Raw genomic sequence first — 17,159 nt, 5'->3', positions numbered from 1 at the left:
ATTAAATGCTTGGGAATTCCCTGGGGGTCCAGTGGTTAGGACTCCACGGGTTCAGTCCCTGGTCGGGGAACTAAGATTCCACAAGCCGTGCAGCGTGGCCAAATTAAACGAAAAAAAAAAAAAAAAGCTTAACAAATAATCAAGAACTTTAGCTTAGCCAAACAAATGTTTAAAATTAAAAAAAATGTAATGAGCACGTGCTATATGAAAATATACACTGCTGGCAGGAAAGACAAGGGGGAAACAAAGTGATTTTTATGTGAATAAAATCCACATCCTGCGGTCTCGAGTTAGACAAACCTGCATAGATACAGAATAGCAGGTAATGAAGGCAAAATGAAAGCCAGAACCCCCCGAAATGGTTCTGAGTCAACAACCTGGGGGATGAGACGGAAAGCATGTTAGCAAGTTCTGCTTGCGAAGAGATCTTCCAGGCAGCAGGTGTGGGCAAAGACCCAGAGCTGTGGGGCACTAAACAACAGGAAGGCAGAAAGAAAGTTGACCCGCTCCAAATGCATTATCACCTGCAGTAGCCTGGCGCCAAGCCCTGTGTCCACTGAAGGCAAGGTGGCCGGTCACACAGATCAAGCCTTCCTCTCCAGGTGGAAGAAAAGAAGAGAAAAGGCTGCTCAACTCTTCGACTGCAGCTATGAGCAATATCCAATTTGCCAATTTCCAATCCCGTATTTAGACATCTGCTTACTTCAAATTACCAGCAGGAAACTAAACGGTGGCATTTTTGGCTCAGCCATTCCATTCCTTGGTATGTACCCAAGAGTTGAAAACAAATGTCCACACAAAAACTTGAACACTGATGTTCAACAGCAGTATTCATAATGGCCCCAAAGTGGAAATAATCCAAAAACATTCATCAATTGATGGAAGATGAAAATGTGGTATATCCATACAATGAATTATTATTCAGCCATAAGAAGGAATGAAAGAAGCCAGACCCAAAACACTCCCTTTGATGATTCTATCCTTAGGAAATACCTGGAATAGGCAGAGACACAGGGATACAAAGCACATTGGCGGTGTCCAGGGTGGGGATGGGAAAGGGGAATGACTGCCTTATCGATATGGGGTTTCTTTGGGGGTGATGAAAACGTTCTAGAATTACTGGTGATGGTTGCACAGCTCTGTGAATAAACAAAAACCACTGAATTATACACTTTTAAAGGTGAATTTCATGGCGTTATGTCAATAAAGCTGTTATTAAACAGCAAAGCTTGGGTTCGAAGCACGGGGAACATAGCCCTACAAACCTTTTTTCTCCTTTATCTCTAAATCATAATCGTGAGGGACTGTAGTCTAGGACCAGAGCCTTCTTCTGACCTCTAGGTTGGTTTTCTGCCAACAAACCGGCCACTGGTGGCCGCCCCAGTGACCACACCCACGACAAACCCCACACCGCGCGCCACTCGGCAACGTGAGCGACGTGAGGGGCGGTGTCGGGACACCGCCGTGGAGCCGGGCGCAGTTACCAGGCAACAGCGTCTGACCCGCCCCCCCACTAACCAATCAAGCGCGTCCGCACGCAGCGCGGTATCCCCACGTACGCCAGCTGGAGCGTGACCTCACGTACATCGGGCCTTAGAGAGCCCAGAGTCTGCAGCACCCGCCCCCACCGCCTCCGCTCAGCCAATCAGAAGGAAGAGGTATGCGCGTTCCGTGCGTGCTACCGTTGCCCCCGCGCCAGGGCTTCCCCGCCCCACCCCCACTCCTCGGGCCTTGCCCGCGGGGCGCCGGTTCGGGGGCCGGTCGGGCTGGCTGCGAAAGGGCTGCTTGCAGCCCGCGCGCCTGGGCGGGCGGTCTCCCCAGGCCTCCCCTCCGTCAGGCCCGCGGGACGAGAAAGTTCCAAGCAAAGCACCCGCTCTTAATGGCGGCTGCGGCGGGGGCGGGGTACGCACCTGAGGTCCCCGCCGGCGGGCAGCGCCCGGCCGGCCGCGGGGTCCGAGGGCTGAGCCACCTGGGAGTGGCCCGGGGGCCGAGGGCGGCGGCCGCAACCGCGAAGAGGCGACGGCGCGGCGTGTGGGCGGCGGCCGAAGCCCTGCTCTCCACTATCCCTTCTTTTTCTCTTTCTTTTCCTTTTTTTTTTTTTTTTTTTTTTTTGGCTTCCTGGAAGGCAGCCTAGACTCGTGTGTCCGCAGCGCCCCAAGTGGGAGTTGCCGTTTCCGGTGCCGTGGAATAGTTCAGCTTCACAGTGAGCTTGTTTGGAGTCCCTTAGTCTCGCTCTGTTCAAGGCCAGAAGTGCTCGTCCATCTTCAGTCTTAGATGAGTGGCTGCATGTGTCTGGTCTCGCCCCTGACACCGCCCCCGAACGTGGACTACTTTCTTGCTGTTATTTAATTTGATAGTTTCGTATGATTGCAGTTTGTACCTTTAAAGCGGTGAGGTCACAACTCCAGTGACCGGTGAATCTGCCTTAAAGCCAACGAGTTGTTATAATACTGTAACAACGTGTCCTCACCTTTTGATGGGGGTCAGTGACATAACCAAACCAGCCATGAGCTGTCCATCAGATGGTGATGGCACTCCAGCAAGTAGTCGAATATTACTATAGTGTTGTTTAAGCAAAGTTACATACTTTATATATGCCAAAAGGAGAATAGAAACCTTTTACCCATTGCTCCGATTTAACATAGCTGCCTTGTTTCTCGTTTTAAAGGAATATTCAGACGCAGTTGAAGGCAGCGTTCTCATTCTTTACTGTCTTGAAGTTATGTTCTAATACACATTTTCTTTTGCAAAAAGACAAGTGTCACGATTCGCTGACATTTTTTTCTGTAAGTGGCTCACAAAGATATGCTTCCTAGCAGAAGCTGCTAAAAAAGATGTTATTGCAAGGTAAAGATAACCATCTAGCAGTTAGTTGAGATGGTACCTGCTTTTTTTGACATCATTTTTAAAAGAGATGTTTGAAAATATTTCCATTATGTTATAGTTGATTCTTTCTGTTCGGAAGAGTTATGGTCTATAAATTCTTAGCAAACACTGAGCAAAACTGAATACTGCTCCTAGGAGAAATACAGGATTAGGTTTCTGCCAGCCTTTTCACATTTTGGTAAAACTATCAATACATAACCTTGTTTTATGTGTGTGTCTGTTTAAAGACACCTTATTTAATGTATATTGTTGATTCATTAGTTGAACTCATGGCAAACAGCTCTGTAACTCTTGTGTGAAGGAAGCTTAGCTAACACAAGTATTTTCTACGTAAGGCACATCGCTCCCTTGTGCTTGGGAATACTAGACAATGCTATGTTTGAGGACCATTTTAAACAGCAAAATCATCAAAAAAGAAAAAGAAAAAAAAAAGAAAACCCACAAAATGTGGAAAGTGTAGCATTAAATAGACCAGGAAAAGGACACTTGTTTACAGTGGGAGAGCTGGTGTCACCTTGTTCTACCTCAGCTGGGAACGTGCACGGCAGGCAAAACAACTTTTTTTGCCACTCTACTGTGTCTGCTAATAAGCAGGGAAAGCAGGGTGAGTATTGCTTTTAAATTTACCTATAAATTGTAGGTGAATTCACAAGTATGGAGTTAGTGAATAATAAGGATTGATTGAATTTTGTTGCCCAAAACAATGGGAGTACAAAACTCTCATACTTGAAAACTTGGAAACAATTTTCTAATCTGCTTTAAAATCTTCTATATGGGGTTTCCCTGGTGGCGCAGTGGTTGAGAGTCCACCTGCCGATGCAGGGGACACGGGTTCGTGCCCCGGTCCGGGAAGATCCCACATGCCGCGGAGCAGCTTGGCCCGTGAGCCATGGCCGCTAAGCCTGCGCGTCCGGAACCTGTGCTCCGCAACGGGAGAGGCCACAACAGTGAGAGGCCCGCGTAACAACAACAACAACAAAAATTGTCCAGTAACTCTCCACCTCAGAGTTAAGTGTAAATGTCCAGACTTAGGCTAATGGCCAAGGTAAAGTAACAAGGATTGGATTTATCCTGTTGCCTGAAATGACTCAAAAATAAACGAGCAAAATACATGATAATGAGGGAAAATTATGAGCAGGTTTTTGGCACTAAATTTGCCAATTTAAGAGAAATGGACAAATTCTTTGAAAGACACAAATTACCAAAGCTTCCTCAAGGGAAATAGATAATTTGAATAGCCCTATATCTATAAAAGAATTGGAAATTTAGTTAAAAATCTTCCCATAAAGAAAATTTCAGGCCCAGATGGCTTCACTGGTAATTTCTACTGAACATTTAAGGTAAAAATAAATTTACGCAAACTCTTCCCAAAACTTGAAGAGAAGGAGATACATTCTGACTCATTCTATGGGGACAACATTGCCATGATACCAAAACCACACAAAGACATCACAAGAAGAGAAAGGCATAGGCCAATATCCCTCATGAACACAGATGTAAACATTCTCCATGAACTTTTTTTTCAAGATAAAAGGAATATATGTGAACACAAAGACTTGTACACAAATGTTCTTAACAGCTGTATTCATAATATCTGAATGCAGGGAAAAGGCCAAATGTCAATCAACAGGTGAATCAATAAACAAATTGTGGTACGTCCATATAATGGAATGGTACTCAGCAGTAAAAAAGAACGAATTACGGGTACGTGGAATCTCCAAATTCATCATGCTTAGTCAATGAAGACACACATCAGAGCCCATATTTTATTATTGTTCATATATATAATTCTAGAAAGGACAAATTATTTTATAGTGGCAAAAACCATGTCAATTTCCTAGTACCGGGGTGGAGAAAGGGGTTGACTGCAAAAGACATGAGGATGATTTTGGTGGGGAAGGAATTATGCTGTATCTCAATTGTGGTGGTGCTCACACAGCTGAATACGTTTTTCAAAATTTTTCAAACTATAGTTTGGATGAATGCAATTTATTTTACATAAATTATACCCCCATATTGCTTAAAAAGCCAGCCCTCACATTCCTGTTTCATGAAAAATAATTTATAATTAAACATATGTAGTCACATTGTTTTTGCAAAAATCATCTTACCTACTGGTATTTTCCTACCACTACTATTTTTAATGAGAGCAAAGAGTTTAAAAAACACAATAAGATGTTTGTTTAAAAATTATTTATTTAATCTTTATCTCATTATTTAAATAATTTCTTTGTATATTTCATAAAGTACATATTAGTATAATAATATGTGCAAATGATTTATATATTTTTTTTCATGCTCACAAATTTTACCCATAGAGATACATAATCAAAATAATTTGGAGACTACTGCCCTAGAAAGTTGGAAGATCCCTTTTCTCAGAAAACTGAAAGAAGAATTTACCTGGAAGCAGCGAGCTGAATTCATCAAGCAGATGGCTGAAACCAATGGTAATATTAGAGTATACCACATTTACGTGCCACGGGAAGACTCAAGATTGTAAAATGTCATTTCTCCTAGTTAGTTTCTCTCAATTAGCTCATGAATTTAATGCAATTCCAATAAAAAAATCCCAGTGGGATTTTTTAATGCAGCTTGGCAAGATGATTTTAAAATTTATTTGAAAGTAAATGTTATGAATAGCAAAAGCAATTTTGTAAAAGAACAAAGAAGAGACATTTGAATAAAAATCAAAGCATATTATAAAGCTGTAGCAGGTGAAATCTTGTCATATTAGTTTGAGAATAAATCAGTAGAAACAAAAATTGAATTCAGAAATTGATCCATGTATGTGGAAATTTATCATATGTTATAAATGGCATTTCAAATCTTCAGATAAAGTCTGTTAATAGCCAATAATTTGGGGACAATCAGATATCTGTTTGAAAAAAATATCAAGAAATATACAATCTTGTCTCATACCACTCATAAAAATCAACTCCAAATCTACGTAGAAAAAGTAAAAAATTAGATTAAGTGTTATACAAATATTACAGAATATCTTTATTATCTTGGGTAGTAGTTTTCCTAAACTAGACACAGAAAGCAGAAGCTCTAAACAATAAAGTTAGTAAAACTGACTACAAGAAAATAAAATTGTGTAGGACAGAAGACACCATAAATTAAGAAAAAAGGATAAAATATTTCAACACATAAGGGTTTCTATGCATAATATATCAATTACTTCTATAAATTAATAAGACAAACAACCCAATAGAAATGTGGCCAAGAATATGAATAAACAAACAATTCTCAGTAAAAGAAACATGAAATGCTAGTAACCATAGATGTTCAACCTTCCTAGAGATTACAGAATACAAAGTGAATCAGTAATGAGATATGCTGTAGGTATTAGATTGACAAACATTTTAAAAGTTTGTATCAGGTGTTTGGTATATGGAAAAATGAATCCACCCATATACTATGGTAGCACAACTTTTAGAGAACAAATTAAAAACATCTATTAAATTTTTTAAATGAGCATTTTCTGTGACCCAGCAGTTCCAGTTATCAGTATCTACCCAGGTTATACCCTTAAATAAGTGCAAAAGGAACATGTACAAGAATATTCACTGTAATAGAAAAAAATAGAAACAACTCAAATGTCCATGAAAAAAGGAGAATGGTTAAACAAGATGTAGTTTATTCACAGTAACATCCAAGAGTGGAAAAGAATGGGGTAAGTCCAAACAAACTGTTGTAAAAGTATCTCCAGGGCTTCCCTGGTGGTGCAGTGGTTAAGAATCCGCCTGCCAATGCAGGGGACATGGGTTTGAGCCCTGGTCCGGGAAGATCCCACATGCCACGGAGCAACTGAGCCTGTGCGCCACAACTACTGAGCCTGTGCTCGAGAGCCTGCGAGCCACAACTACTGAAGCCCGCGCGCCTAGAGCCCATGCTCCACTACAAGAGAAGCCACCGCAGTGAGACGCCTGCGCGCTGCAGTGAAGAGTAGCGCCCCCCCACTCACTGCAACTAGAGAAAAGCCTGCGCACAGCAACAAAGACCCAATGCAACCAAAAATAAATAAAATAAATTTATTTTTTAAAAAAAGTATCTCCAATATACTTTTTTTTTTTTTTTTTTTGCGGTACACGGGCCTCTCACTGTTGTGGCCTCTCCTGTTGCAGAGCACAGGCTCCGGACGCGCAGGCCCAGCGGCCATGGCTCACGGGCCCAGCCGCTCCGCGGCATGTGGGATCTTCCCGGACCGGGGCACGAACCCGTGTCCCCTGCATCGGCAGGCGGACTCCCAACCACTGCGCCACCAGGGAAGCCCTCCAATATACTTTTGAGTGAAAAGATGAAGTTGCAGAATGAATACATATTATCCCAATTTTTAAAAACACAACTAACAAAAATAAAATAATGGTTTTCCATGGCACCAGGTATATGTGGTGCTGTGGTTAAAGGAGTCTTTACCTGTAGCCATGTATAGTGTTTTATTTATTAATTTTTCTACAAAGGTAAAAGTCATAGATTAATTGTATAATTAAACATTAATAATAAAAATTAAAATATATAAGACTAATAATTAAGTTCACTCTTTCCTAAACTAGGGACTATCATATCAGCTACCCCAAGTAACAAAGAAATTAGAACGTCTACAGGAAAATGTCCTTATGGGTTGGGGGAAGATTTAGTTTGGCTAACAGTTCACAGACATTTTAATACTTTGGGGTAGCTGGTATTTTGCTGTAGAACCATCTTTCCTGAATAGCAATGTGGACAAAAATGTAAGTACTTGCCAGCATACAGCCAGTATATAAAATCAACCAGGCTTTGATAGTAAAATACAAAAGCCCAGTAGTGACTGTAAATCCAGGTCTCCTTTCGCCAAACCTGGCTTTCAGTCTGTTTTATCCTGTTTCTCTATTAGTGTGAGCCACAAATTGATGGGCGAGCATCGCCACCCAGTGGCTATGGTTCACATTTGCAGAGTTTCTTACTGTGCCCTTTTGTTCCTAAATCTCAAACCAATAGTGCTTTCAGATATCCCTTAAAAGAAAAATGTTCTAGAAATTCAAGAAACTCATACAGGGTTATCAACTTTTTAATTCTGGCAAGTAAAGATTTTTAAAAAGCCTACTAAATACCAGCATTGCCAGTTTTGTAAAAGAACAGATATTTAAAACCAAAAAATCGGAGAGGCCATACACTAGATAACAGGACAGTCCTGCTTATGAAAGAACAGTTGAAAATTTATATGCATTTCATACATGTATAAGTATATTATAACTATATTAATAATCAGAGGTGGTTAAACATCATTTCTGAGTGTGCCTGTGATGATGTTTCTAAAAGAGATGAGCATTTGTATTGGTGGCCTGAGTACAGAAAATGGCCCTCTCCAATGTCCGTGGGCTTCATCCAGCCCATGGAGGGCCCCAATAGGACAAAAAGGTAGAGGAAGATTGAATGTTCTCTTTCTCTTTCTCTCTGCCTGTTTGACCCAGGACATCCATCTTGCCCTGCCCTCGAACTGGGACTTAACGCCACTGTTGCTCTGGTTCTCAGGCCTTTGGGCTCTGACCGGAACTACAGCAGCAGCTTTTCTGAGTCTCCAGCTTGCAGATGGCAGATAAGGAGTTTCCTATTTTCCTATTGGTTCTATTTCTCTGGAGAACCCTCATACAATAATAATTACATGATTCTCCTCTATCGGTATATGTCTCAGCTTTATCAGTAAAAGCAGAGCTGGAGACAAAGTCTTGTACACAGAACCTTAATTTTGGAGGTATCAGGAGTGAGAGCAGGGAGCGTTAATGAGTAGTATTGTCCTTTCCATATAGAGGCAAACTGCCTTTGATCCCCTTTACCACTGGGATTGAAAAGAACCCATTCACCAGATCAGTATCCCCTGGGAGGTTCAGAAACCATATTGATCTGTTCCAGTAAAATACTACCCGTGACTCAGCAGCTATGACTGGACTAAGCACTTAGCTAAGTTTATAGTAGTTTTCAGCTGTCTTCCATAACCCATCTGGTGTTTGCAGGAGTCAAACGTGAACTAAATGGAGACGTGATGGGAACCACCACTTCTGAGTCCTTCACGTCTTAGAAGTTGGTGCTCAAGTCTGCAATTCCACCTGGGATGCAGTATGTCTTCTCCTTTAATACTTCCTGGGTCAAGACAGGGTGAGGGAACCAATGTGAGCTGCTAAGAATGTCTGTCCCAACTGTGTAACTGGGAACCAGGGAAATAGCCACAGGGTGGGTGTGTGGACACATTTGACCCCCTGTGGGACATACTTGTACCTGGCTTCAGGTGCCCTCACTCTAACTGGGGCCTTGTTGGTGTTTCACGTCCTATGGTGTCAGTGTCAGCTCAGACCCTCTATCCAGCTCTTGGGAGATCTGATTCTCGTTTCTCCAGTGGATGGTAACGCTGGTAAGTAACCACAGGTGCCTTTGGGAAATGATAAAGAGAATATTTATTGACGCTACTGTAGTGGCTCTGCAGGGTCCTTCCTCAAGTGGACCCAGCTTCCTCTATAATTGCTGGACTGTGGTCTGAGAACTGGGTTAGGTCCTAAAACCGGGTGAAAGATTGATTTTCATTGTACTAACCAATGTCAGCCTTCTGCTCACCAGATTTTTTTCCAGTTATACAAGGCAAGAAAGCACCTTAGCTGTCTGTGCTTCCATCTTATCCCTTGGAATACCGTGGTCAGATAGCCACGCCGCAGATTACCAGTGCCAGACACTACAGTTGCCATTCCGCCCTTGCCTCTTGTTCTACCAAGTCCATCCACCTTGCTTCTGATGGCAAAGTCCAGCCACCTGGCTCTGCTGCTCTGGAACCTACCATCGTCTTTGGGAGTCTAGTTTTAGAGCACCATCTGCTACTGTCACCCTAGCCTAGGCACTCCGAGCTTCTCAAAGATGCTAGAGCTTCCTCACCGGGACATCTCTTATTGCCTTAGTGACGGTCTTAAGAGTCCTCTGGACCCTTGCAGGGTGGATTAATCTGCTTTAACATTCCCACCTCCCCGAGCCTTTTGACTCTTTTCTCTTCCAGGGAGTTCCAGCATCTCCACCTCATTTATTGATACTGTTGTCATATGTAAGCTTCACAGAGCCATCCCAGCAGCATTAGAATTGGCTCCTTGCCAGGATGTTAAATCCTGAAGGAGCTGGCCCTGTGTCAACAAACTCTCTCCATCCATTCTTTTATTCTGTGCTTCTGGTCCAACATCCTAAAGGTACACATGCACCCACACATATTCCCTAGTCCTGCTGAGCCCAGTGCTGCAATTCTGTCAGTGAGTAAGCTGTTTCCTCTTACAATAGGGACTGCTCTTCCTCACTCAGGTTCTGCTGAGACCTGACTGAATACCAGTCTGGCAGCAATGAGGTGAAGTGGGTCGCACCTTGAGGAGGATAAGTGTCACCTCGTGAGGCATCTACTCAGCTGGAGTCTTAGCATGGTACCTAGGCGAGGGGCGGCTGCTCCCCCATATCAAGGGAGAGGGGGCCGTTTCTGCTGGACTGGAAATTAGAGTGGGGGCGGCGTCTGTGTTGTAATATTCTCAGGTGCACGGTCCCGGTGCCCCATCCCAATCTCAAGTTCCCACCCCTGTGCTATCGGGGTTTGACTTCAGCCTAGGAGACCTGCCAAGGCTGTACATCTGGCCTCCTCTGCAGCTCTGTCACCCTGAAATCCCAGGCCTCTGGCTCCTTTTTGCCTGCAGCAGATGAAAGTCTTTTTAAGCAGCATCATGGAGGCCTGTTGGTTTTCTCAGCATGCCCCAAGTGAATAGCTGGCTGATCTAAACCTGTCATTCTTTCTTCAAGGCTTCCTACACAGTTAACCAAGCCAGCTAACTCCACAAACTTACTATTACCCCCATACTATTCGTATCATAGAGATACAGCTTAACCAAATGCTCTGAGTCTACCTGCACCTCATCCCTCCACCTCAAGTAAAAAGAGCCTTAGTAATCATGATGCTACAGCAAGCCAGGGGTTATCACTGCCCTACTTCAGGTGCCAATTGTTTTAGCTTGTGTCCTTCCCCAAACAGCCTTACATAAAGACTTGCTCCCTGGTGGCTTACTTGGGAGGCGATCGTAGGGAAGGAGAGAGGGGGTGGCAAGAGTCACACAGGAAAAGCAGACGTAAGGGTCACCATTGAGGCTGCCGCTGTGGTCAGCGGGGTCCTCATTCTGCCAGGATCCTGAGAAGTGCACAGAAGGCCTCCCCGAGTGCCCCTCAGTGGTGGCATTTATCCCTTGGCTCCTAAGCCCATTGGTTGCAGTTTGCGTCTAGGATGTTAATTCCCCCTCTTTTCCACATTGCATGTGTGTATGGGCCCTGCGAGCTCCTTTCTGTGTCTGAGGCATCTGTGGAGTTTTTGGTAGAAAATTTAAAATGCCTGGCATGCACATGGGCCAAGAAGCTTGAAGAGAATCAAAGCTTGCGTGGATCTGCTCATCCTCCCATGTCAGAGATGTCAGACTAAGGACGAGCGGGGTGACTGAGGACCCTGGATGCACCTGCTCCCATACATATCTATAGAGTCACAAATTCAGGTAAAAGCCCCAAACTTTACCATGGCCCAAAGGCCAAAGGTGACTGCTGCCCTTCTTCCTCCATCCTTCCAACCTCGTCTCCTACCTCTGTCCACCGCCTCACTCAGCTCTAACCACCCTCCCCTCCGTGTGTGTGTTGGGGGGGCGGGGCTCCCAGACACACTCCCGGTGTGGTCAGTTAGCATTTAATCGGAGTAGCCACGCACCAGAGGCAGCTCCCAGGAACCTCCAGGCAGCTCTCTTTCCATCAACACGGGAGGGGTTGCTGATTAGCTTAATGAATGTTAGAAATGGGTTTAGTGAAATTAGTGGCTTGTTAGTTGGTGTATCAAAGTCCAGTGAGGAGACAGAAACCACCTTGTGATTTGAACAGAGAAGGTTTAATGTGAAGAATTATTAATGATAACAAGGGCTTGGCTGGTATGAAGAGAACTCTGAAGAATACAGGACTGGTAGAGGGAGGAGCCCCCGCCACTAGGGCTGAGCCAGGCTACCCCAGAAAGAGGCCGCCCCCCAGAGCTGAGACCCAGACCTCGGTGGGAAAGGCTCACCCATGGCTCACTGAATGGTAGGGGTCTCACTGAGAGGTAGCAGAGGTCACAGGAAATGTGCACTCTGGAACTTTACAGAAATCCACTCTCTTGGGGGCCAAGGAAGGTCTTCCATCGGGAGGTGCTTCATAGGAGGCACTTGGCTATGACAGTGCCCGAGGGGGCTGCTGGGGGAATAAGCTGTGGTCCGCTCTGTGCTGCTCGCCACCGCCTGCGGCAGGAGCTGGCTGCCGGTGGTTGTCACCACTGGTTCGGCTGATGAAGTAGCGGCACTTTCCGGTCCCAGATGTAGGCATTTGTCTCCTCCGGTTTGGAGTAATTGAAGATGCATGGTGGGGCACCAGCGCTCCCCCTACAGGCCTGTCCCGATTCCAATTTTAGCTGAGTTTCTTGAATTAATTCCACACCTGGAAGGAATCCAGTTTTATCGTACTATCAAGACCAGTTCAAAACAGGAAGAGACAAATGCCCACATCTGGGACGGGAAGATGCCTCTACCCAACCAATGAGAAGCCACTATACTTTGGACTCCTAGCTTCCTCCAGTGGACTCTTTGGTTATCACAGCACCTCCCAATTACCCACTTTTCCATATAAAAGCAAGTTCCCTTTCGTTGTTCTCCGGATTTGCCTGTGGTCTGTCATAGTTTGTACTTCTCAATTTGCAGTTTCTCTTCTTATTCCTAAATAAGCTCACTTTTGCCGGCAAAATACTGGCTATTACATTATTAAAGTTGATACAGGTATCGAGCATATAAAGAGGAGAGAAAAGCAAGAGGAGGAAAAAGAGACAGTTTGCTCTCAGCATTTGGGACTAATATTCGGGAATGACTGTCATAGATCATAATGGGCTGCAAGAGATCCTACAGGCCATGAAGTTCAAAAATTCCTTTCATGTATTGATTTTTTTTTAATATCTCCTCATTTTAGAGGTGAGATCCAGAGAAGGGAGACAACTCCCCAACATCACGGGACAAGTCAGTAGCAGAGCCAGGACAGGAACCCAGGTCCCCAGACTCGCAAATCATTCATGAGGGCATGCCTTGTTCCTGGCTGCATGCTAAACTCTAGTACAAAACTGGTGAGGACAATGTGAATGAAGTTCTTGCCTTCGTGGAACTTCAAAGGAGGTGCTCCAGCTGGATGTTAGAAGGCGAGGAGTTTGCTAGACACCTGCAGGGAGAAGAGGGCAGTGGGAAGGGCATTCAAGGCGCTGTGTGCAAAGGAAGGCCTGAAACATCCCTGGGATTCAGAAATTACAAGTAGAGCCACCTGCCTTAAGTGGAGTGATGGGCTGAGGGGCGAGGTGACGCTGGGAGGAGGATGCACTGTCGAAGACAGCAGGGAGCTCTCTGTGGCTGGAGCGCCGACTGAGCGGCGTGGGAGCGGGAACAGAGGCAACAGGGCCGGGTAAAAAGTGTCGAGGGACAGAGGATAGGGGAGAGCACTACGCTGGAGTCGCGCAGAGTGGGCAACCTCTTAAATTTTACTCCTGCTGATTACCAAAAAGCAAAGGGCCTTTGCAAAATGAGAGCGCCCACCAGAGCCGGGAAGGTGCTCAGCAAACACGCGCTCTGCGGGAAGGCGAGTGAGTTCAGGCCGGCTGCCGGAGCTCGGAGAAAGTTCGCGCACTATGTCGGTAGGGCCGGGACGGGTCCTCTAGGTCGAGTCACTCAGGAACGGGCGATACCAGGCTCCGCCCAGTCCAGCCCAGCCCTCCAGCCTCCCTGAGCCATTGGCTGACCTCAAGGCCTTTGCTTTCAGCCAATAGTAAACGTGGCCGCAGGCTCTTCCGCCGGGGGAGGTCAAAGGTCGCCAATATGGCGGCGCCCAGGAACGGCTGAGGCGTGTAGCGGAGGATGGCGCTGGCGGCGGGGGCTCGGCTGGGGCGCCGGCTGAGCGGGCCGGGGCCGTGGCGCGGACACTGGACGGCAGCCGGGCGCTCGCGGAGCCGGCGCGAGACGGCGGAGGCCGAGGCGGACGCGCCCGTGTTCCAGTACGCGGGCGAGCGCGCGACCCGCGCCGACCGCATTTTCGTGTGGGGTTTCAGCTTCTCCGGGGCGCTGGGCGTGCCCACCTTCGTGCTGCCCGGCTCCGGGCCCCAGCCCCGCGCCGGCTCGCGGCCGCGCCGCAGGATCCAGGCCGTGCCCTACCGCCTGAAGCTGGACCAAAAGGTGAGGACTTCGGCTCCCTCTTTTCCTCCCTCTGTGCTGGCCTCCGGTCTCGGCCGCGCCTCCTGAGGCACTCGGCCCTCTCGGAGAGGTTGGCGACGCTGGGTGGCCAAACTTAAGAGAGCATGACCCTCGAGCGGGCTGCCGGAGGGGAGTGCGTTAGGGCGCTGCCAGCATGTACCGAGTGGCCGAAACGTGCCAGGTGTTGCGCCCGGCTCGCGTCATTCGGGAGTCGGGGTTGTTGCCACAGTTACGGGGGAGGAGAGGGAGGCTCGGAGAAGTTATGAGACAGGCCCACGGCCCCCAGCTGGCAGGTGTTCGTACTTTGGGATTCGCCTTCGGGCCAATCAGACCCCAGAAGTTCTGCTGTTAGGAAAGCCGACTTCAAAAGGTAAGAGAAAGCGTGGGCCGGCTGAGGCCGGTGAACAATTCGGAAAGGAAATGTTAACTGGAGCAGTAACAGGAATGAGAGGAAGGATGAAAGGTCTAAACACAGTGGAATGGTTGCACAGGAGTCCCCTGAGTTGACTCAGATTTGAAAAGATGCAGCAAAGAACAGCTACCGGAGGGCGGCTTATTTCGGCAGCTAATATCCAGAAAAGCAAAAACGGATGTTTAGGATAGGTTCTTGCTCGGCGTGGTTGTGGACGTCTTGGTGGGTGGTGAAAAAGAAGCAGATTTGACCAGTTTGGCTTCTGATTTCTCTGTCAAGGATAACAAATGATCTTTTGCTCTAAAAGGGGAGATCGAGAGAGCCAGGGAATTTAAGCTCCAGAGGAATGAAAAGTTGGGTTTGACTTCTTAATACTGAGTTGTGAGAGTTATTTATGTATTCTGGATATAGGTACTTTATCACATATATGATATGTGCAAATGTTCTCTGCCAGTCCATGGATTTTCTTTTTATTTTTTTATAGTGTCCTTTGGAGAGAAAAAGGTTTTAATTTTAATGAAGTTCAGTTGATCAGTTTTTCTGCTGTGGATTGTACTTTTGGTATATCTAAGAAATCTTTGCCTAACCCAAGATCACAAAGATAATTTTCCTCTGTTTTTGTCTGGGAACTTCATAGTTTGAGTTCTCATATTTATGTCTGTGAGACAGTCATTTGAATTGATTTTTGTGTATGGTGTGGGGTAAGGGGTTTTTTGGATGTGGCTGTCCAATTGTTCTGTCACTAGTTGAAAACACTATCCTTTTTTTATTGAATAGTCTTGGCACCTTTGTGAAAATCGGTTGATGGTAAATGTAAGGCTTTATTTCTGAACTCTCAGTTCTGTTCCATTGATCTATATGTTTATCCTCTTGATTACTGTAGCTTTGTAATTGGTTTTTAAATTGGGAGATGTTAAGTTTTGGCTCTTCAGGGTCTTTTGCTTTTCCATACAAATTTTAGTATTAGCTTGTCAATTTCTGCAAACTACCTGCTGGGATTTTGGTAATGATTACACTGAATCTGTAGATCAATTTGGGCACAAATGCCATCTAAGTAATTTTGAGTCTTTCAATCTATAAGCATGAAATGTCTCCCCATTTACTTGGGAATTTAATTTCTTTCAACTATGTTTTTGTAGTTTTCAGTATACAAGTCTTGCACGTCTTTTGTTAAATTTATTCCTAAGTGTTTTTTTCTTTTTGATGTTCTTTTGAATAGAATTGTATTCTTAAGTTCATTTTTAGAGTGTTAATTGCTTTTACGTAGCAATACAATTGGTTTTTGTATATTGACTTAATGTTTTGTGACTTTACTGACCTTGCTTATTAGTTATATAGATTTTCGTGTGTTCCTTAGGGTTTTATACATACAGGATCATATTGTCTGGTTGTCTGAATAAAGACAGTTTTACATCTTCATTTCCAATTTGAAACTTTTGATTTCTTTTTCTTGCCTGACTGCATTGGATAGAACCTTCAGTGTAGCAGTGGATTGAAGTGACATCCTTGCCTGTTCCTGATATTAGGGAGATAGTATTTAGTCTTTCATTTATAATTATGACATTAGCTATAAGTTTTTCATAGATACCTTTTGTCAAGTTGAGGAAGTTCCCTTTTTGTCCTGCTTTGTTCAGTTTTTCTTTTCTTTTTTAAAAATATCATGACTAGGGATTAGATTTTTGTCAAACAATTTTTCTATGTCTGTTTCTGTGATCATGTATTTTTTGTCTTTTATTCTGTTAATTGGATACATTACATTAACTGATCTTTGGATATTAAACTAGCCTTGCATTCCTAGGATAAATTCCTCTCGATTGTGGTGAATAATCCCTTTTGTACATTGCTGGATTTGGTTGCTAATATTTTGTTAAGGACTTTTTTGTTGTTTTTTTCTTGTGATGTCCTCCTTGTCTGCTTATGGTATCAGGGTATTACTGGCCTCATAAAATGAGTTTCTGGAAAGGTTTGTAAAGAATTGGTATTATTTCTTGTTTTAATGTTTGGTAGAGTTCGCCAATGAAGTAGGTCATCTGGACCTGGGCTTTTCTTTATAGGAAGAGTTTTTTTTTTATTACTAATTCAATATTTAAAAACTTGTTACAGGTATATTAAATTTTTTATTTCTTCTTGAGTCAGCATTGGTACTTTGTGTCTTTCTGAGAATTTATTTTGTGCCAGTTATCTAATTCTTTGGCATAAGTTGTTGATAGTATTCGCTTATGATCTAAGTTTCTGTAGGGTTGGCAGGTTGGTGATGTCCCCTCTTTCACTGCTGATTTTGGTAATTTATATTTCCTCTTTTTACCTTGGTCAGTCTTGCTAAAGACTTGTCAGCTTTGTTAATCTTTTGAAAGAACCAACATTTAGTTTAATTCATTTTTTGGTATTGTTTTCCTGTTTTCTGTTTCATTGATTTTCAGTTGAATTTTTATAATTTTATTCCTCTGCTTGCTTTGGGTTTAGTTTGCTTTTCTTTTCTAGTTTCTTTTGCTGGAAGGTTAGGCTATTGTTGAGGTCTTTCTTCTTTTGTAGTGTAGGTGTTTATAGCTATAATTTTTTCTTTAAACACTGTTTAGCTGCAGCCC

The 17,159-nt window shown here is 44.4% G+C and overlaps 2 protein-coding genes across 5 annotated transcripts in view; one reads left to right on the top strand and one right to left on the bottom strand.

Moving 5' to 3' along the window:
* LOC101276428 (general transcription factor II-I repeat domain-containing protein 2) overlaps positions 1–2,361 on the bottom strand; it is a 54,285-nt gene extending 51,924 nt beyond the window's left edge. For all 3 annotated transcript variants that reach the window (XM_004268768.4, XM_033426303.2, XM_049699175.1), the window contains exon 1: positions 1,911–2,361. The gene's annotated coding sequence lies outside the window, so the exon portion shown is untranslated. The remainder of the gene's footprint in view (positions 1–1,910) is intronic.
* An 11,351-nt stretch (positions 2,362–13,712) lies between these two features.
* RCC1L (RCC1 like) overlaps positions 13,713–17,159 on the top strand; it is a 33,497-nt gene continuing 30,050 nt past the window's right edge. For both annotated transcript variants that reach the window (XM_033426301.2, XM_004268767.4), the window contains exon 1: positions 13,713–14,144. In XM_033426301.2, the coding sequence (XP_033282192.1) occupies positions 13,830–14,144 (315 nt within the window). In that variant the 5' untranslated portion in view covers positions 13,713–13,829. The remainder of the gene's footprint in view (positions 14,145–17,159) is intronic.

Source organism: Orcinus orca, chromosome 16, assembly GCF_937001465.1.
Source record: "Orcinus orca chromosome 16, mOrcOrc1.1, whole genome shotgun sequence".
Lineage (NCBI taxonomy): Eukaryota > Metazoa > Chordata > Mammalia > Artiodactyla > Delphinidae > Orcinus > Orcinus orca.
Note: the sequence above shows the minus strand (reverse complement) of the source record. Positions and strands in the feature narration are given on the sequence as shown.